At 36.6% G+C, this 22657-nt stretch overlaps 1 protein-coding gene across 11 annotated transcripts in view; it reads right to left on the reverse strand.

Annotated features, from left to right (window-relative positions):
- The window catches only part of LOC132795911 (basement membrane-specific heparan sulfate proteoglycan core protein), a 102495-nt gene that overhangs the window by 34870 nt on the left and 44968 nt on the right, over positions 1-22657 (reverse strand). For 6 of the 11 annotated variants that reach the window (XM_060806861.1, XM_060806860.1, XM_060806859.1 and 3 more), the window contains exons 9-10: positions 1040-1150; positions 377-499 (exon numbers count right to left, since the gene is read on the reverse strand). In XM_060806861.1, coding sequence (XP_060662844.1) covers positions 377-499; positions 1040-1150 — 234 coding nt within the window. Of the gene's footprint in view, positions 1-376; positions 500-1039; positions 1151-20476; positions 20742-22657 lie in introns of those variants that run through there. The other 5 variants (XM_060806862.1, XM_060806870.1, XM_060806869.1 and 2 more) reach the window with 2 other exon arrangements.

Consider the following 22657-nt stretch of genomic DNA (forward strand, 5'->3'; position numbering starts at 1 on the left):
ACAAGTACTGAAACCTAGGTAACTGATTGATTGATTGAATGATTGAGGAGTCTTCTCTTGTATAGAATTGAATTCATGGAAAGGTATTCCTGACTTTTGAAATGTAAGTTGTTGATAATTTGACAGAATTAGGCAGCTGATTGATTGATTGAGGAATCCACTCTTTAATTATATTGAAATTTACTCAAGTTGCTGTGAATGATTGCTGTAACTTTTCATCAACTGATTGATTGAGCAAACACATTATGTTAAAGTTTTGATATTAGTCCAGTGAATCTCAAGTAGCTTATGCAGAAGAATTGATATGATTGGGTGATTGATTGATTGATTGATTGATTGAGAATGATGTTAGGTTCGATCGAGATGTGATACTCACTTCCGTCACAGTTCTCCTCATCGTCGCCTTCGTTGCAATCGGCGTGGCCATCGCAACGCTGGCTGTCGCTGATGCAGTGTGAGCCATCGCGACATTGATACTCCATGCTGCTGCAGGCGGCAGCTGATGTAGTTATTAGTAGCGTTATAGCGAGCGGTATTATGGTATTGGTTTTGGTTTTGGATTTGGTTTTAAGTGTTAGTTGGCCGATTGACCAGCGCAGGCAGAGTGCAGTTAGGGGGAGCGAGAGAGAGAGAGATAATAAAAAAAAGATAATGGGTTAGTGGTTAATACGATTCGGTTAATTGTTAATTTTAATCATGATTGAATTGCGTTTTTGTTGTAGGCTTGGCAACCCGAAAGCAAAGCAGTGAGTTCAGACCGCTGTCGGGAACGGTTTTGCTCATCGGTTATCGGTTATCGAATATCGATTATCGACTATATATGGGACTAAGCTTACTTGCTAGTTTGTAGTTGTTGTTGTTGCTTAGTCAAACTTAGTTTACGCATAGACGCCCATAAGATTGTTCTTGGGCTTGTCTACCAATAATATTAAGTATACGTAGTGTTTGTTTGTAAGCGTGTGTGTGTGTGTGTTTGTGTTTTAGATACTTTTGGTATAGATACATAGATACATAGTGTGATCTGTGAGCTACTACTTACGGCAGTCGTCGCCCTCATCTTCGCCATCGGGACAATCGTTGACGAGATCGCATCGCTGTCTGGCGTCAATGCACTTTCCACTGTGGCATCTAAACTGATTCTCATGACATTCTGCAATCAAAAGAACATGAATAACATTAATAAGCATAGCAACAAATACATTTTATATTCATGATTGTGTGTGTGTGTGTGTGTGAGTTTATTTTTGGATATGGCAATCTTGCAATTAGCCCTCAACCGGATGCAGTTTAACAAGCACTTCCCTTTGTGCCTCGATGTTGTTGTTGTTGTTGTTGTTGTCGCTGCTCTCGCTCAACTTGAAAGCAAAAGTTTGTTAGGTGTCTCTCTGTGTGTGTGTTTCGCTCTGTTGATAAGTTGATAAGCCTGACAACAATTCAACTCAACTCGACTCGACTCGACTCGACTCGAATTCGAATTTTAACTGAAGCTTCCCATTCCGCTTTGACATCCTCTCCCCCCGCTCTTTGGCATCGTTAGCCACAGTTTCCTGTGCATGTTTTTGCCTTTTTGAACCCTTTTTTTCTGGCTATGTCTCTGTGTTTGTGTGTGTGTGTGTGCGCACATAACACCTCCCACTCTTGGTTGTTGGACAGGACGCCTAAAATTTCATACTCTGGCTTTGGCTCTCTGTCTCTGGCTAAGGTCTTAAGTTAAGCATTTTCACAAATATTTTTCCACACTTTTCTTTGGCCTTTGGCCTCGACGCGCCCGAAAGTATGCAGCACAAAGTGACAAGCAACGCGGATTTGATTACAAGCAACATTACACACACAAACACACACGCACAAAGCGAACAAAGCAACATCATTGCGAGAGCTAGAAAAGGAGGCGTCAACACAGACCAAAGAGAAACAGCGAAACAGAAAGAGAGCGAGAGCGAGAGAACGAGATCTGAGAACGGCTAATTAAAAGCAAAGAGACTGAAAACTGCAAAAGCCAAACGTAGGCGGGGGCGTGGCACTTAGCTCAAGTGTAATCAGAGGAGCTTTAAGTTTTTTGTTGTCACAATCAACAATTAGCAAAGTATTTAATGCGCAGCCGAGCTATTTATGGCTTAACAAAAATATTAATAAATATACAAAACAAATAAAAATATTTTCAATTTTTACAGTAATTATTTGTCATCGCAGTCTCTTTTACAAACACACATATATATAAATATATCAAATAAATATATATATTTTCAATTTTATGGTAATTATTTTGTCAGTCTCATTTTTGTTTTGTTGATTTGAGTTGAGTTTTACTTTGAATTGAAAGAGTTGGTAATTCTTTTCCTCGTTTTTTTGGGGGGTTCATTGTCCGCCATAAATGCACAATTGTCGTTTTCAACGCCATCGTCATCGTGGTTAACTGCAGCACCAACTTTAACTACTTTTTGGGCGCTCACAAATCGCCAAAGTTCATTTTTTTTCCATTTGGTTTCGTTTCGTTTTGGTTTTGCTTTGCTCGCAATTTTCAACACGAAGCTGGCGAAAGCGTTTTCTTATTATTATTTTGTCGGCATGTCAGCCATATAAGAAGTTTGTCTGTGCCGCAATTGGCACGCCCCCATGTCATGCCCGCCTCCTCCGCTGACTGCAGTTTGACAATTTCGCTTTGCGAATTTTGTTGCTCAACGTTTTTGGCGGCGCAATGCGGCGCCTCAAAGTATGCAACTAAATTCGCAGGCAAAACAAACAAAGCAACAGCAGCGAAAACCCTGTAAAGGCAAATGGCAAAAGGCAAGAGGACAGACGAGGGGAAAGCAGCAAGACGAAAGACGAACGAAATGAAACAAAGGCTTTTGCTTATTGACATTAAAGATTCAATAATGGCCAACATATGGCAGCTGCCGGATTTGGCTGCCAATCTCATCAGCCGACACAACATAGAAACCTTCAAAAATGCGACTACCTCGACGGCTCGACAACATTTGCGAGTACACGACTCAAAGATACGCTTTATTTTTTCAAAACATAAAAATATTTCATTTAAGCCATCTATTAATGCTTACTCTTAGTCGATGGCCTTAGTTGCTAGCACTCCCTTCTTTTAGTTATTATATTATTTTGTATAATAATTAACATGTAAATAATAATAAAGTTTACTCAACAGTTTCTTTGTACAATTTGTACATTTCTAAAGAATGCTATTTGGTTAAGGTTTATGAATCAGATATGCATTTTCTTATAGAAATATTGTATATATCCCGCAATAGCTATTCATATTATATTTAAGTGTTTGTTTTTAGAGGAATCATTAGACGAAGAATATGCAAAAGAAGTTCAAAAATGCTTCTTCAAATTTTAAATCAGTTTTTATTATATTTCTTTTTTCTATTTTACTATTCTTATTTTCTTTTTCTATTTTCAATTTCAAATTTTTATTTAATTTTTTATTTTCTATTATTTATTTTCTTTTTTCATTTTCATTTTTTTTTCTATTTCTACTTACAATTTTCTATTTCGAGTTTCCAATTCAAATTTTCAATTTCTGTTTTATATTTTCTATTTCTAGTTTTAATTTTTAATTTTCTATTATTATATTTTTATTTAAATTTCTTATTTTTCATCAGTTAACTTCTTATTACATTTTCATTTTCTATTGTTATTTTTCCTTCAGTTACCTAATGTTTCTTCAAATAAATAGCCAAAGACCTTTTCATAACTAATACAAAAATTCTTGTAAAAAATGTTAAAACAAAATTAAATTTAATTAATTGTCGAGTTCAGTAACAAATCAGAATTTGCAATGAAAACATTTGTGTGTAAATAAATTACTAACTATTATAGTGTTCTATTGTTACATTTTGAGTTGCAACATCACTGCCTAAGGCAGAACTAATTACTGGGTATAAAGTGTGAGGCTTCCAATTATAGTCGAGGCGAGCAGACGGAAGCTGAGCTATTTGCCGGCTCGTTTGATGCCGTTTTTTTTTTTTGGACATTGGGTAAACAAATTACGTGCAGCATTTATAATCCGCAAAAACCGAAAACAAAATGCTCGAATTTTTGTTGAGTTTGATCTGGGTTTGCAAAACAAAAGGATGTAAACACAAATTGGCCAATTGCAGCAGCAAAATAATAACAAAGGGTAAAAGGCAACGGCAGACAACGTCAGACAAACAGGCAACAGGCTAATGCGAAATTGGCAGCTGCCGCACACACAGTTGCAACACTTGGTTGCTGTACGCCTGTTGCCTGGTCAAATAAAGAGAGAAGCAAAGAGCGAGAGAGAGAGAGAGAGAGAGAGAAGGGGAGCGAGAGCGAGAGAAAGCACAAGAATGATAGAAAGACTTTATTTGCAGCTTGAAGTATCCGATTGCTTTTTGGGAATTTGTGTGTGTCTCTGATCCAGACTCAGCTTTACACTCTTGCTCTCTCTCTCCCCATTTCCCTCTCTTTCGCTCTCTCTCTCTCTCTTGCGAACTGCCTTGAAATGAGAGCTTGTCAACAGGCGCACATCTGTCGCAGCTGCAAGTACAATGATTGACCACACAACTCGCTGCTGCTCGCAACAACCATTTGCACTTGAACTTAAATCGTTGCGCCTGCAAGTATGCAACACATTTAACTTCCACACACGCACACACACACGAACACATACAGCTGCAACTGTTTCGAGTTGAGGCTGGTACTAAATTTGAGACGATAATTGATACGTGGCGCAGGGAAAACGTAAAAGCGCACAAGCCAAAACCGCAAACAAACAAAGTTGAGTGTGGCGCAGCATATTCGGGGGTGGCAATTGCCAGGGGAGGTGGAGGAGGGAGTGAGGAGTAGGGAAGGTGCAAAGGAAGTTTGCGAATTGCGGGTTGAAGGTTGCTGATAACTGTGTTTGATGGGTCACGGGGTTAGCTTACGACGCGTCGCTGGAGCACCACAATTTTCACAAAAGAATCAAAATAAAATCAAATGAAAATAAAAGACTCAAAATATGAATCGTTTGACAGTGAGCAGAAATGGCAAAGCTCGATGGCAAGATACGCTATTAATGTGGAAGTTGCGAAGATTGTGAGACTTCCACATGCAAAATTACAAAATTAGTTAAAAATTATATTCTCAAGAGATAAAGAATATTGGTCAAAAATTATTATTTGATTATAGTAATTTTTAATTCTTAACATACACGTTATTATAAGTTAAATAATGTAAAAGCATTTGTTCTTTCATTTAATCATTGTTGTTGAAGATCTCATCAGCTAGTATTCTTTTTACTGTAGAATTAAATGTAGTATTTGATACTAGATTAAATATAAATATTTAAGCGACAAATTTAATAATCATTATTGAATGATTTATATTATTGTTTTAAATTTGTTCATGCCTTAATAGAAAGCTAGCTGAAAAATAAATATAAATTATGAAATAATAATTATTAAATGAGCCTTATTTGTTGCTTAAATATTTAGCATACATTTTTAATTAAATATTTTATATAAATACTTTTATAAAATGATATTGAACGCGCCTCATTTGCTGCTCAAATATTTAACATATATGTGTTATATTAATATGTTAAATAATGATTACAGGAAAGACAATAAAATGAGTTCAGTACTCGCTGTCATAGATAGGCTATTAATATGCCAAATAATTATTGAGACAAAAAACAAACAACAAAATTGTAAAACACATTGCAAAGACCCACTATTAAATTTTAAATGATCATTGAGACAAATATTTAAGGTGAATATTTCTAGTTAAATTTCTAGTAAAATAAAAACTGATTTTAGAAAATCGAGCCAAAAATGTATAGAAAATTCTATTCGCTAAATAGAAAATGAATAGAAAATTAAAAAAGCTGTTGCCAACTGATTTAAAGCCGTTATTTTTTTACAGGGTATAGAAAAAAGTAAATGCAAAGCAGTCACGACAACGCAGCACACAAAAAAAAAGAGCAGGGAAAAAGGGAAGGAAAATCGACGCGTGTCGCGACAGACGTTTAAAAGCGTTTTTCAACAGCTTGGCTGCTGCTGCTTAAAACATCTTGTTGTCACATTTTCTTGTTGTTGTTGTTGCTGTTGTTGCTGTTGTTGTTGTTGTGTGTAATAATCGCAAGTATTTTGATTTGATTATTGCTCGTTAGCAGCGTTAGCAGCTCTCTTTCTCACCCACTCAACCACTCAAGCTGCTGATCGACTCATTAACTCGCTTTTTCGTCGCAAAGTGCACAACAGACACGCCTTAACAACGGTAGCAAAAAAATGAGTATAAGAATGGGACAAAAAAAAGAGTCCTGCGAGTGCTTTAAAGTTGGCTTAAAGAGCAAACGCTTGGCAATGTTTTCGCTTGAGCCATGCAAAACGGTTATTAGTATGCATTCCCCTTCACTTCAGCATTAATTAAGTCAGAAACTATAAGCGATAAACATTTGCCGTCATGTCTAATCGATTTCCGTGCGTTTCACGTCGCGTATACGCAACATTTTTACGCCAAACGGAAGAGACGACCTCAAACGGTAGTTGTAAACGTAACTGTAATTGTGTGTGAGTGTGAGTGTGAGTGTGCAAGTGTGTGTGAAGGATCTTGATGTCGCGATGTCAATGCGACACACACACACACACACACACACACACACACACACACACACATGTGTGTCTGCATAATTACAATGAGTAGTTCACTTTTCCGCCACGTGGAAGCGAGACTTTCACGCAGCGCTTATCGGAAATTAAACAGACGCAACCACATCTTGCAATCCATCTCAATGCGGCATATCAATACAAATGAATAATTGCTGTGAGCGGTGCGGACACAAGTGCTCGCCAGCAATCGTAATAGTAAAAATCCGTCCGTCTGTCTGTCTGTCCGCTTGTTTCAATGTGCATAACTTTCTCGGTCTTGTAACAATTGCTCTGAAATTTTGTAGAATTGTTTAATGTATATGTAGTTTGCATATAGTATATAAGAATTGAACAGATCGATTGGACATATCCAAGCAACAGTAGTAGAAAATGAAAGTTGCTTAACCCTCTAATGCCCACGACCGAACATTACAACCTTTTTGTTTCGACACATTTTACGATCTTTAAGTTATAACTAAACATTTATATTTGTTAACTTAGGACTTCAATATTTTTGTAACTTTTAAAAAACAATTTATTTTCTAGTGAAAGTAAATAGTTCTTTATGATTCGTCCGTCTGTCTATTTGTCTCCCTTTTCTGATGTGCGTAACTTTCTGAATCTTTTTGTGATTGCAACTTTGAGAACTGTTTAATGTCTATATAGCTAGTATATATATTAAAACTGCTCAGATCGGTTGTATCCAAGCAGGCGTAATAGAAAATCAAAACTACTTAACCCTTTAGTGCCCAAGATGAATCTTATAATTTCTTGCTTAGCATTTATTTGTTACTAAGTTTGAAGTATTTTCAATATTTTTGTAATTTTGTCATAGCTCAATTTGATTATAAGATCATTAATGTCTAAGTAAGCATTTAACAATTTCTTACATTAAATTTCGTCACTTTGCCTTATAAGAAAAACAAAGCGAATATTTAAATGACAATAAAAAAGAAATTCTAATGTGGATAAAAGACGTAAAGTACATCATAATTCTTGTTAATTTATTGCACTTGAATTCATTAGCTTTTCCGCTGCTAACAACTTCAATTTCAAATTCATATTCATTTCACGCACACACATAAAACACGGATGATTTGTTTGCTTTGCAGCTGCAAAAGTCAGATTGATTGACAAATGATTCAGTCAGCATTCAGGTGACATTTATGATGCACTGAAGTGAATCAGCGCTGTGAATGCCACAAATTTAAGCCATTACAATTAAGTGAATCAGTTAATACTTATTATGCTGCCTCTTCGCTTCAAGCTCCATGCTCTACGCTCCACGCTTGAGCTTGCCACTTGCCACTTGCCACACAAAATGCATGTCAAGTGTCGTGTGTTGAGCTTGAGCAAACGAACTCGAACGTTGCTGCGTTCAACTGACGCTGTGCTGTCGCTTGATTGATTGTCATATTCATATTCATAATCATAATCATACTCATAGTCATATACACTCATTGTCATTCAAGTGCAACTCGCTGGCTCTTTCTATTCTATCTCTCTCTCTTTCGCTCTCCCGCTCTGTCAACGTTAAAATGGCCGCTTAACACGAAGCTGCTCACGTCGCAAGCTCATGAATATGCACACACACTTGTGGCAGGCACTAAAGTGGGGTTGTGGCAGATTTTGTGGCAGGGGTGGCAAATTGTGAAGAAGCGCATGCCGCATGCATTCAAGGCAGTGTGTGCAACCAAAATGCCGCGAGCGCGTTATTTAATGAGTCATTAGCCAGCTGTTTTTTCGGCCAAAAGGTGGCCTGGTTGCAAGTTGCTTGCAAGTTGCAACATGCTGCCGGTTCTGTTTGGTGGCAAAAGCGTGTCAAATGCACGCGCTCACACGGCGACAGTTGTCAGTGTTGCAAGCGCGCAAGAGAGAGAGAGAGAGAGAGAGAGAGAGAGAGAGAGAGAGAGAGAGAGAGAGAGAGAGAGCGAGGCGTAGTACAACAATTATGTGTGGCGTCTGCAGTTTTAAGTGCGCCTTTGCATGTGCCACTGTTTGCTTAGAAAAGCGCAGAGGCGGACGGGCGGCAGACAGAACACATAGGCATTAACACACAATGTAAACATTGCATAAATACTTGCGGAGCAGCGAGAGAGACAGAGACAGAGACAGAGACAGAGACACAGGCACTTGTTGGCCAGAGAACTCCCGAGAACTCGAAACTCGAAGCGACAACATACAAAATTTTTGGGCGCTCAGCAAAATCGATGAAATTGCTCAACACACGCGTGTGTGTGTGTGTGTGTATCGATGTGTGTGTGTGTTAGACAAGACAAACTCTCGGTCTGTCTGTCTGTTTGTCTGTTGTTGCCCCATCTTTCCTGTTGCCGAGTTGTTGCCACTGATTTGTCGCATTCCCTGCGCAATGTGACAAACGTTAATTTTTCTGCCTTGTTTTGCATACGCCACAAACAACAACTTTTGCCTGCATGCGAGGGGGGCGTGGTTGGTGGCAAGGGCAGGGGCAGGGACAGGGGCAGGCGGGTGTTGCTGCCACGACATTGCGTGCGTCGTCTTAGTTACTTGAGCAATTTATGGCAAATTAAATAAATTTATCATTGTGGCCAGGCCGCAGCTAAAGCTAACTTTCTGCGACCCCCCACTTTCCTCTTTGCACCCCCCCACCATCCCCTTCTTAACCCCTTCATGGACGCAGCAGTCCAGCAATTGCAGCTACAGCAGAAGAAAAAACAATTGTAATTTCGCAGCTCGATTGAAAAAAAAAAACAGGAGAGCGAATCAAATTGAAGAAGTTGCTGTTGTTGTTTTTCCCCTTCTGGTTGCTGCTGTCGTCGCTCCAACCCCGCACCAACCACCCCGCTGCACCTTTTGACAAAGTAAAAGTGTCAGCGTGTGCCAGGCACAAGGCACAAGGCACAAGCTCAAGTCAAGCGCAAGTTTTTCGCCAACTTTCTTAAATACTTTTGCGGTTGGCAATGCAAAGCAAAGGCAAAAGCAGAAAAACCAAAAAAAAAACCAAACCGCAGCAACAAACCGAACAACCAAAGAACCGACAACAACAACAACAACAACAATTAATGCCGCGTGGTTTGAAATTGGCTAAATATAAACAGAGCCAGAGAGAGAGAGAGAGAGAGAGAGAGAGAGAGTCAGAGAGTTGTCAGTTCACAGTTCACAGGTCGTTCGCTGTTTGTACAACACAACGTGGCGTATGCGTGATGTCTGCCTCTGATTTCCTGTGTCTGTGTTTTTGTGCTTTATGAGTTCACTTTTTGACGTTGCGAATGCAACGAATTAATGCAAATATATGTGACTTTGAGTGTGTGTGTGTGTGTTGCCTTCTGCTCATAATGTAGATTATTTAATTCACCGAGTCTTGAGCACTCCTTACTCCCCCCTCTCTCCACTTTTCTATCCCCTGCCTGAAACTTAACTACAAACCCTCTCGATTGTTGTTGTTGCTGCGCTATCTTGTGATATATCGCTGGGCAATTAAATATTATCGGCCGCAGAGACGTCAAAAGCTGAAAGAGATGGCTGCAAGAGTGAGACAGCGAGACAGAGACAGAGACAGAGACAGAGAGAGAGATAGCATCAGATGGACACGGACATGGCTCGTCCGAAAAATTGTCATTAATCATCGCGAATGACGCGAGCTGCACGCAACGGCAACGGCAACGGCAACAATAACTGTAACAGCAACATCGACAACAACAATAACAGAAACAGAAACAACAGCAACATGAGTAACAAGCAACATCAGCGATGGCAACAACAATCATAATAACAATTTGTGGCCAAATATTTGTTGCCCTGACCGCAAATTTCTATTCGACGCCCTTTTCAAAAATCAGCTCCCCGCCTCGTCTCAGTCTCTCTCTCTCCCTCTCTGTCTCCCTCTCTCTATCATGTTACTGCTACTGCTGCTGCAAGTGATTCATATCTAAAAGCACTCAGATATGATGCAATATTCATGAATGCTGCTCACACTTGGATCTGCATTCTCTGCACAATTGCTACTCGTGATCTCAGTTTATCTTAAAACACTTTGAATGTCGTCATGATTTGCCAGCTTTATGCAATTTTTGTTGTTCTCTAATCAAGCATGTGATCACTTACACACACACACGCCAATTAAATGCAGCAAACAATATGCATATGATCACTGAATACAATTTAACGCTGACAATTAAGCTTTGAAATCATTTGCAGCTGATTTTCTGCATATTTTTGTGATACACAAATTAATGAGTAATTTCCCAGGCACCATAAACGTTAAATGATTCTCTTTAAAAATTTGTTATATAAATATTAAACGTTGATGAAACGCTTTTTCTATGTCGCTTAGAGATTGATTTCCTAATGAAAACCAAAAACATTCATGCTATTGAGAAAAATACGAGTTATGTTCAGGGAGAGTGAGCTTTTAATGCATTATTTTTTAGATTATTGTGATGCTGATTATAAATAGAGATTAAAAGATAGATCCTTAGGAAGAATAATCTTAAAATTATATGATATTTTCTTTGAAAAATCACTTATTTAAAAATTCTATTAATTTCATTTGTTGTTGTTCTCCCTATTATGAAGCTAATTTTAAATTGTATTCTTAAAATCTTCTAATCTTTTAAGGATCTATATATCCTTAAAAATATATTATCCTATTATTTGTATAAAGCACTCAGAATGATTTCAAAATCAAAACTGGTAATTTCAAATTATTTTGAATATATTTTTTTTAATGGTTAATTTTTTATATTCTATTCAAAATATACTATGGACTACAAAATATACCAGCTTGTGCGACATGATTCTGAAAATATGCCAAACGAATACAACGAAAAATACTAAAATATACCCAAAAACTTTATTTGCTATATTGATATACTATATATTATCATTTATTTATTTTAAAAATAAATATTTTGATAACATTTCTACATAGTTAATATATTTATTGATTTATTACCATTTATTTATTATAAAAATATATACAATATTTCACATAAACGAAATTTGTTCTATATCGCTTCGAAGTGATTGACTTTTTTTCATTTACAGTCTTTAAAAATGTATAAATAAATTGCTAAGCTCACAAATTCTTGATTGTAAATAAATAAATTGAAATGGTTCGCTCTTAATTTATTTATTTGCTACTCAACTACTTGAGAATTCGTTGCGTGCATTCTCACATCTAACTCAGTTTAATTTGTAATGGAAGCGATTCAATTGATTCATGAATACATACAACAGTGAATCAACTTGCTATGCATTCATAATTGCCGTCATTTATGCACAACTCAAGCAATCCGACTTGCAGTTACCCTATAAAACATGTGGCTACGCAACCCCATTGATTAGATTGATGTAGGGTATGATGCAATCAATCTCTTTCTCTCTCTCTCTCTTTTGCGTTGCTGTTCATCTCATTCTACTGTCCAAACGAACCATTTCTGTACTGCATATTAATGCCGCGGCATTTTTGTGTATGAAATTCATTCAGATTTTTATAGACTTTGCTGTTGCTGCTGCGGCGGCACTTTTGTGGCATTTGTGTGCCACACAAACCAAATGGGAATTGCAATTGGAAGATGTGAGCGATGTGAGATGTGGGATTGGGAATGGGAATGGCATTTGCATTGGCACGCGTAACTTATGATGCTAATGCTGCTGCCAAATGCAGCATCGAAACGCAGCAGCAACAGCAACAGCAACATTTGCATCCAGCTGTCTGCTGGCGATGATGTCAAGTCGCAGGCGAAGACGAAGACAAAGTCGAATTGAAATTGCAATTACAAAACGAAAGAGTGCTCGCTCATATGTTAGCCACGCCTCCCTTCGCACTCCTCTCATCTGGATGCTTGAGCATCTTGCATCTTGAGCGTCGATCTGACGACGTCGCTGTCATTTATCGTTGACGCTCGATTAAAATTCTTGGCGTAATTTAGCAATTGCAAATGGAGAAACATGATCGGATCGAGCGTTGGGAGGGGGCGGGCGTAGCAGGCGTGGCAGAGCACGCGTTGTAACCCAGTAAACTCGATTGCAAATGCAACAGCGACAAACAAGTAAGAAAATGGCAATTGAGTGTGCTCGACTGTGAGGCACCCTCTATCGTTCTCGATGTAAATACATTATTCACAAAATATACTATACTATATACTAAAAATGGAATATTTATATACTTTTATATACCATAGAGTATAAAATATACCGGCTTGTGCGACATTATTCTTATAATATACCAAACTAATTTACCAAAATAGTATATTGATATACTATTACTTTGAAAATATACCATGTAGTGTGAAATTAACCAGTTTGTGCGGCATTTTTCTTAAAAGATACCGAACTAATTTACCAAAATAGTATAATGATATGCTATTTCTTTCAAAATATACCATGTAGTATGAAATAAACCAATTTGTGCGACATTTTTCTAAAAAAAAAATACCAAATTTTTAAAGCAAAATAGTAGAATGATATACTATTTCGTTCAAAATATACCGTGCAGTGTGAAATACACCAGTTTGTGTGGCATTATTCTTATAATATACCGAACTTATATACCAAAAATACTAAAATATTTAATATATGTTTGGTATATTGATATACTATTACATTCAAAATGTACCATAGAATACAAAATATACCAGCTTGCACAGAAGAAAATACTAAAATATACCAAACATTTGATGTTGGTATATTCACATAATACTATAATCAAAATATACCATAGAGTAACAAGTATACCTATATCTGCCTGTTACATTTGCCGTAGCTACAAAGTTTTAATCCCCTTCTAGCCCATGGGTAGCGGGTATAAAAAGGTGCAGTTTTTTGATACCCTGTAATTGTGGCAATTACCAGTCGTAATTCGTAATTTATGCAGCAATGTGTTGTGCAATAACCGTTACTCCTTCTTCTTCTTCATCGTTCCTTCCTTGCTTTCTTGCTTATCCTGTGCGGATCAACAAAAAGCCAGAACGTATTTTTTGATTCGAGTGATTCGTGAATCGCTTTGAACTGTTTTCAATGCGAACAAACAACAGCAACAACGACTCTCGATTGCGATGCGAAATCAAAACGCGCCGCAAAATAAATACATTTTGTGGCATGCAACAAGCTGAGCTGCGTTGCATTGCGTTGCGTTGTGTTGACTTGAGCACGGCAGGCGGCGGCTGGCGGCTGGCGGTTGACGGCGGCGTATCTATGAGATACTTTATGCGCTATCTGCAATGCGCTCGTAAATTCATTTCATTCCTCGCTGTGCGCTTGTCGTTTGTCATGCAAGTCAGTAAGTCACTCAGCCCGTCAGTCATTCAGTCAGTCAGTCAGTCAGTGAGTCAGTCAGTCAATCAGTCATTTACTCAGTCAGTCAGTCAGTCAGTCGGGCAGTCAGTCAAGTCAACATTGTTGTAGTTGCCGTTGCCGTTGTCGCTGCTGGGCCGCGATTTGCATAAGGCCAAGACAACATGAAATGTCAAGGCATCACAATGCACAACATGCAAATACTCTAGAAATATTTTCATAATTATAATAATTTTTCATTTCATAAAGTTCCTTTCGAATTCATATAAGTAAATTAAATAAATAGTCATACTATTTTGCTCCAATAATCAAATAAATATATATACATATATTGAAAGCTACACACATTAATAATAAATATGCAACAACATATAAAATCTTTCAATAATTTTATTGTACAACATTTATAGTTTATTACTACTATGATTCAATGAAATTTTTCTCTACAATGTTATGGATTTTTAAAAATATAATTCTGCACAATTTACATATTTTTATTGCTATCGAAGTTCTTAATTTTTGTCAGTAATTGTTAATTATTAATTTGAGCTTCCAATGATAAATATAATGTTCATAAAATTGTATTTTATGGCTTCTTTTTGGCTTCCATTTATTTTTCTAGAATTCTGTGTTTTTAAAAACTTAAACCCCCAAATAAATAATATAATATTGTAGCTGCTGTTTTGTCAACTACAATATTTGTCAATGCATCAATTTTGAAGTCTGCAGTTCAGCAACAATATACACCCAAAATCTAAATACTTTCCATATATTATTATTCAAAAAGTACTACAAATTGCATAAAATACTAAATATTCTGTTATTGCTGCCAACTAAAATATTATAAATTTAAAGTCTGCAGATGAACTTAAGTTCTTAAGTTGCCTGTTTATACCCTTCTGCTTGTCCCTTCGATATTACAGGGTATGCTAAGTGCACTCATAATGGCTTGTGAATCAAGTGTTGCAGATACACGTGCCAAACATTTGTCACAAATCTGTTGTTGTTGTTGTTGCTATCTGCTTATGGATAAGCAATTAATTGCACGTCTTAACAAGTTGCATGAGTTGTGTATCGTTGTTGTTGTCGTTGTCGCTGTCATTGTTTGCTGTCAAAAATGTTCGTAGATGGCCAAGAAGCTGCACTTCAAGTGCAACTGAATTGATTATTAAAGCTGCCTTTTGCATCTGCCAACTGAGACACACTGAGAAATAAAGAACTGTCTGTGGCCTCAAGGTTGCTGTTGAGTGTTGAGTCGTGGCAATCGTTTTATGTTCGATCACTGATCGAATACGTATTTCGATTTATCGAATCGTTTGGCTGGCAATTGGCCAGCGCCCAGTTCTTGTTGCACGTCTGCATAAATTTGCATGTGAAATATGACAGATAAAGTAAGATATCTTGTTACTTGCATAGACAGAGAGAGAGAGTGTTGTATGGCTTGTAATTGTTTGACATATTTATAGGCTAACTAACCAACTGTCCGGCCACACACAACAACACAACAACAGCACACAGTTAACACTCGCTGCAACTTTAAAGCACTGCGATGTTGTGTTGATGACTGCAACAAAATGAACTTGTCAACTGGCGAATGAAGTCACGTATTTAATCAGCTAAACATTATATGAGCCTGTCTACCAGAATTTCTTCCACCAGCGTGCCAAATCGAAAAAATCGTGCCAAAACTGGGGATAACAACAACGGCAAGCAAAAGTTGCAAAAAAAAAATAGAAAGCAAACTTTTTTCTCTGCTTCAACATTTTTTGCACAAAATCAAATCTCATTGCGAATAATAAAATAACAACAACAACAAGCAGAACGCAAGCAGAAGAAAAGAAGAAATTTTATATATATATAGAAAACTTATTGTAATCAGCTTCCCTCTCTTTCTGTCCCCTCCTTTTTGCACATTTCGCACGCGTTTCGCAGGCAAACAAATTACGTGCCTCGACATTGCCCTCGCCCTCGCTGAACGCTGCACGTGGGCGTGGTCTATGCCCAATGGCATTTTGACATTTTTGTTAATGGGCCAAGCATCAAATTACACACACACACTCTCTCTCTCTCTCTCTCTCTCTCTCTCTCTCTCTCTCTTTAGCAGGCGCTCACTCTTTGAGATAGAAGAACTACAGATACAGATACAACTGCAGAGATATTGTTACCCAACATTGCCGCTGGGCTGCTAAAGGGTTGCCACCATCTCCAGCTCCCCCTTCCACTTCACATGTTGCACTTTAATTTTGGTGGCAACAATGCGAAGCTGCTGCCTGGTCTGGCCCTGAAATGTGGAGTTTGTTGTCACACAACAAGTATACACACAACAAACACACACACACACACACACACAACACACACACACACATACACACAACAAACACACACACACACACACTTATACACTCATTCACTCACGAACAATGCCAAAGACTCTTTCAACAGTTGCAACTTGCTGCAAGTTGACACTTTGTGTGCGACAACAAATCAAATAAAATAAACAACATAACATATAACTGCTGTTAACAGCGTCATAAACTGTTAAGTTAACAGAGCTGTTAATTTGCCAATTCGCAGAATAAATATTTATGCTGCAATCCGAGCTGCGAACAAACTGCGCTACAACAATTTAATGATAAAAGCTAAATTTGAAGAGTTCGTCAAGCATTCTTGGAAGCATTTAAGCAGAGTTCACGTAAATTCCTTAAATAATGTTGTTGCCAAGCGAAATTGAAATACTGAGTTTATAAATTCAAGAAACTACCAAAAAAGGGGCAGAATAATATTTGAAGAGAGCTGCTTTCAGTTTTGAAATTAACTTAAAATTACGATGCATAAGTATTGAGTATTGAAGTTTAAGCAATTCTATAAAAGTGGTATAAAAGTATTCTTAATTCTAATATTTTAAGTATTAATATTCTAATATTTTAAGAGAGCTGCTTTCAGTTTTGAAATTAACTTAAAATTACGAAGCACAAGTATTGAGTATTGAAGTTTAAGCAATTCTATAAAAGTGGTATAAAAGTATTCCTTGAGATGGCAACAAAAATAAACTTGGGAAAGCATATTTAATGGCTGCAAAAGAAATTTGAAAAAATCGAAGCAATCAAATAATATTATATAATAATTTTCAAAGCATATCTAACATTTGTAATGTTACTTTAATTTATTTCAAAGAAAATTTTAAATAATTAAAGCATTAACAAATTATTTTCAATTGAAATGTTTTATAATGTAGTTTAATAATATAGTTTTAGTAAACAGTAATAAACAAAAATAATTTTGTTTAAACATAATTTAGAAAATGTAATTCTAATTTTTGAAAGATTTGAATTTCGGAGAATTCAAAATTATGTGAAAACTTATTTGCTTTTGCAATAATAAATAAAAATACTAAAATAGGATTAAACAATAATGTTTAATGTTTAATGTTTCATAGATATTCTATGTTCATATATGACAAGTATTATTTTTGTAGCTTTAGAACACTCATCAAGGGAATGCAAAGGAAGCAGAGAAGCAGAAGCAAAAGCAGAGGGAAAAGGAGATGGAGAAGCCAAAGCAAAAGCAATGCCAAGTATTGTCAGCTTTGGCTCATGGTCGGACTGTTCGAGTCACCGTTACAGCCGAGTCACAGTTGCAGTCACAAAAGAATAAGAGAGTAGAAGAGGGACGCGTGAGTGTGTGTGCATGTGTGTGGAAGGGGGAGAGAGAGAGAGAGGTGAAGTGAAGTGAAGGCAACTTGAAGTCGAAAACGAAGGCGAATGTTAAGAACAACAATGACAACAAAAGCGTCAAAGCTGCCCGTAAACTGTAAATAGAAAAGCACTTTACAGTTGCACACACACTTTTAATTGTACTCTCTGGTCACACACACACTTGCACAAGCTGAACAAACACTTGAGCATGGGTTACATCAGCGCATGAGCATTCAGCTCACACTCAGAAGCTGCACTCGCATCATTTATTTATACAGCAGATCTCATTTCGGTTCTGATTTCATTTCAATTCATTTTGCACTCTTTTCATTTCTTCGCCTTGACGAATTCTTCAGGAAGCGCTCAACGCAGGCAACCAGAAAAAAAAACTCAAGTCAACTTTTGTGCTTTTGTGTGTGTGCGCAATGCAGAGGCAGAGGCAGAGGAGAGCTTTAGATTGCATTGCATTTGCACTATAAATAAACATTTCGTTGACACAACAAACAACAAGAATAGAGGTAGCAACAACAACGGGGGCAAAGAACAGGCCAGTCATCAGGCATATACATATAAGAATAAAAACAAATTATGAAGTCATTCGAGATGCACAGATTAGAAACCAGAGAACCAGAGAGCCAGAGAGATTCACATCCTCCTTCCCCCTTTTCTTAATCAACGACTAGCAAAGCGCGCTGGCAAGTCGTGCATGCTCCGCATTACAGGGTATACTGGCAGACAGACACATAGTAATTATATAAATGTGGTTATCTTAAGCCCGATATAAGGTTACACAACGATTCAGATACAAAGGCACTGAGACATTCACAGTTAAGCGACATCACACACACACACTCACACACACACACACACACACACACACACGCATACACACATGCCATTTAATGAAGTCAAGGATGACATTGTCGTAAATACATTTAACACATAGTTTTACAGTTTTTAATTTCTATGCACCTTTGTCTTTTGCATTGTTTCTTTCCTGTGTATCAAATGAACAATCTGCCAGCTCTTTTCCTCCTCTCTATCTCTCTCTCTCTCTCTCTCTCTCTGACCGTGACCAAAGACCTAGAAAGTGAGAACTACAACCACAACAACAACAACAACTCAAATAATGTGCAATATTTACAATGAACAACAAAACTAACATTATATAAGTGGAGTCAAATGTGACGAATCTACACAGGAGGAAGTTTAAAGCTCATTAAAATAAATGTACAATATATATTATTATCATATCTTTTTGGAATATCACAAATATTTATTTTAATAAATGTCACTCAAGATTTTATTATTATTACTCTGCTGACGGAAGACACTCAAAATCTTTCAAGAGAATTTCACTATTTACAATAATAAAAAAAACAAAACCACTAATTAATGAGGAAGTTTTTCAAATTGCAAAATATCTGACAACAAAATAACGTACTAAGTACTACAACATTATCTCAAAAAGGAAGTACAAATAAAAAGCAGCAAAAATTTCAAGTGTTTTACTCTTTGATATCAAAAATAAAATCACTTGAAAAAAGCAAATGAAAGCATCTATTCAATTTAAAATAATCTAAGTAAGGAACTCTAAAAAGCATCTAAGTTAAGTTAATATAATAATATTTTAAAAACATTTTGAAGTGTTTTACTTTTCTATTCATTTGATATATAGAATATTCAATTTTAACCACTTTAAACTAGAAAACTTGAAATAAAAAAATGTATAAATCTATATAAGTAATCTTATGCTTTGCTAGTAAACTTGAAAATTGAAATGAAAAAAACTTTTTAAGTACCAGCTATGAAATGAATACTATAAATATATATTTAAAATATATTTAAAGTGTATTATTTTGCCATATAATTCATATATAGCATAGATATGAAAGTAACTTTAAAATTTTTCTATATTAATTATCAGAATAATATGCAAATTTCTTAAAAGATAATAGAAATGGCAAATAAGAAAAAATGCCTGAATAAAAATATATTTAATCTGAAAAAAAAACTTGAAACCAAGTGTAAAATAAAAATAGTGTTTCACTTGCCAAGAATAGAAATGAAAGCAACTTTTGAATTGTTCCATGACAATATTAATTGTTAGAATAAAGTACAAAAATGTCGCAAAAATTCCATCAAAATGGCAAATATATCAATCAATGTCAAAATTTCATCATTGTATTTCAATTTCTTTTTGTTTTTTTCGGCAATTTGTGAGCTATTAAATGTATTTTTGAAATGGTTGTTTAATTAATAGTTGCTGCAATTGCTGAACGAGAAATTCTTAAGAGATTGCAACATGCTTTGGGCATTTTTAAAATATTTTTTGTTTTTTTTTTTGTTCACTCTGACGCTTAACGATGCGATAAATTATTGTTGATGCCTTCCAAATGGTCAGCGACAAAGTCAAGAGCGAGAGAAACGCAGAGTAGAGCAGAGCACTTGAAAGTGTGTGTTTTAAGTACTTGAGTGTGTGTGTGTGTGTGTGTGTGTGTGTGTGTGTGTGTGTGTGTTGCAGTGACGCGCGTTCGCTTCTCTTATTTCTAAATTAAGATGTTTGTGCAAATTAATTGGTCGCTGGCATCATTATTACAAAAGCGACAAACAATTAGCCTAGATTTGCTCGACAAGTGATGCGATGCAACTGTGGCACACACACACACATACATAGAGAGATAGTCCTGTGTGTTGGCGCCAGCTCACAATCTGTGCAATTGAGCTGCAATTAAATGTGGATGCCATTCTCTGATTGAAATGAATTGACAATGTGAACCGCAGAGTGCAGTCATCGCAATTTCTTCATCAGCTTCATCTTCGTCTTCGTCTTCATCTCTTCTTCATTTTATGTTGTTAGAGTGATCGAGCAACGCCATGAAGGAGGAAGGAACTTACCCGGATTCAAATAGCTGCTCCAGCCACGCGCCTCAGCGGCAACAACGATGAGCAGCACCCAAAGCAGCCACGTGGTGACCGCCAGGGGCTGAAGTAGCCTTGCCATGCCGGCCTGCGGTTGCTTTCCTCTTCTTCTCTCCTTCTTTCTTTGCCTCTGCTCTGCTCAGCTACTCTCTGTGGCAATGGCAATGGCAGTGACTATGTGTGGCAGTGTGGCAGAGAGACGCGCGTCTGTATCTTAGTGTGTGTGTGTGTGTGTGTGTGTTGCAGCTGCTTCTTGTGGCAGGGCAAGCTGTAAGAGATTGCAGCCTATTTAGCACGCGGTGGCAGGCAAGCACTTTTCGGGGCAGCTCTTGGAGTGGCGCGCAATACAAATGCTAAACACAAAATGTTCAACGCTCCCCCCCGCGGCAATGTGCAGCAGTAAAGCTCACAGCTGGAGAGGAGTTGGCGAGTCCAAAAAGTCATGAGAGTCGGAGAGTCCGGAGAGAGAGTCAGAGACAGAGACCGGACAGCGAAGGACACTTCCGGGGCAAAGTCAACGCATTAACACCCAAGCGAAGCTAAGGACAACACATTCACACACACAAACAGACACACACATACACAAAAAGGATACTTTCACAAGCATTTCCGCTACAAATGAAAGCAATGAAGAGCTCTCCCCTCTCACCCTCCCGCCTTCAACATTCTCCCCATTCGCCACATTGGACACTTCCGCCTTTGTCTATGCGGGTGAAAAGTGAAAAAACGCCAACAACCAAACAAAAAAAACAAAAAACCAAATAAAGAAAAGCGCAACAACATCGGCGACATTAAATGTTGCTTAATTTTAAATAACGCAATCTTTCAGCACATTTTACCCAACAATAAGATTCACACAGCCTACGCAGCGAGAAGAACCTCATCAGGATTCAATTGTTCAATTGTTGGGCGACATTTCATTCTCATCATCAACATTTCTCATGCCGCTTCTTGATTTCACAATAATATAATGTGGCCAGCATTTTATTTTTGTCCAAGTTGACAGCAAATATTTCTATTTCTAAATTAAGTATTTTTTTCTATTTTTTTTTTTTTTTGTTTCATTTTTGTTTTGTTTCGAAACACAAATTGCTTAAATTTTGAATACTTGAATATTTGGAAATCAAAACAAAAATTAGATGCCCTTGCAATATCTCAAGAATACACATTGTATTTTATAGAAATGTATTATTATGCAGAGCATTTAATACGTTTCGAAATGACATTTAAGAGACTTTTACTATCGTCATTGAAATACAGCTAGAAAAATTTCCATAAAACGATTTGGCAAGGAAATTCAGGCGCACATTTAGAACTTTTTTAAAAATATATTTCAAATATTTTCATATAAATTCAGTTTAAATAGAACTGAGATAAATAATCACCCAATAAATATTAATACAATCTGTATGATATATGTTTTTTTTAAATCACTTAAGAATCCGCACTATTTTCGACTCTGGCATTTTATTTCCAGTATTCTCGACAAATTGAGTTCTGTTTATTTATTTCTTTAACTTCTCTAGTGTAGTTTAATTATAATAGAGCATATTTAATCTCTCCATTATAACTAAAAAGTTCCAAAATATACAATCTGCAGATTAAACACATTTCAATCCACATAAAACTTTGCATCTTTTTACATTTTTTCACCATAAATTATGCTTTTTATTCAAAAATATCTTAAATGTAGTTTTTGCTATTGAATTAGTTCAATTTTAATAGAGCTGAGATAATCTTTGCAAGATATTACGATCTACAAAAAAAGAAAAATCAATTTAATTTTTGACTGAACTTTTGCCATTTTCCACTTTACATTTAATTATGCTTTTCCATTCAAATATCTTTTAATGTAGCTATTCGAATTATGGAAAGCATCATCGCATCTAGTTAGCAATCATTTTATGATCTTTTCAGATGACGTAGACGCTGGCAAGTGGTTGTATTCCCCTCTCTCCTTCCTTTTCATCTCTATCCATTCTTTTCGTTCTTCATCTCCATGTTGCTCTCTTTTGTTTCTCCTTTTTTCAGCAGTTTTTCGTTATGAATTTACTGTATTAGATTTCCTACTGCTTTTCTTTCTTTTTCTTATTCTTCTACTTTTACTTCATCTAGTTGTTCTTCTTCTCCTAATTCTTCTTCTTCTCCTCCTTCCTT

Source organism: Drosophila nasuta, chromosome X, assembly GCF_023558535.2.
Source record: "Drosophila nasuta strain 15112-1781.00 chromosome X, ASM2355853v1, whole genome shotgun sequence".
Classification (NCBI taxonomy): Eukaryota; Metazoa; Arthropoda; class Insecta; order Diptera; family Drosophilidae; genus Drosophila; species Drosophila nasuta.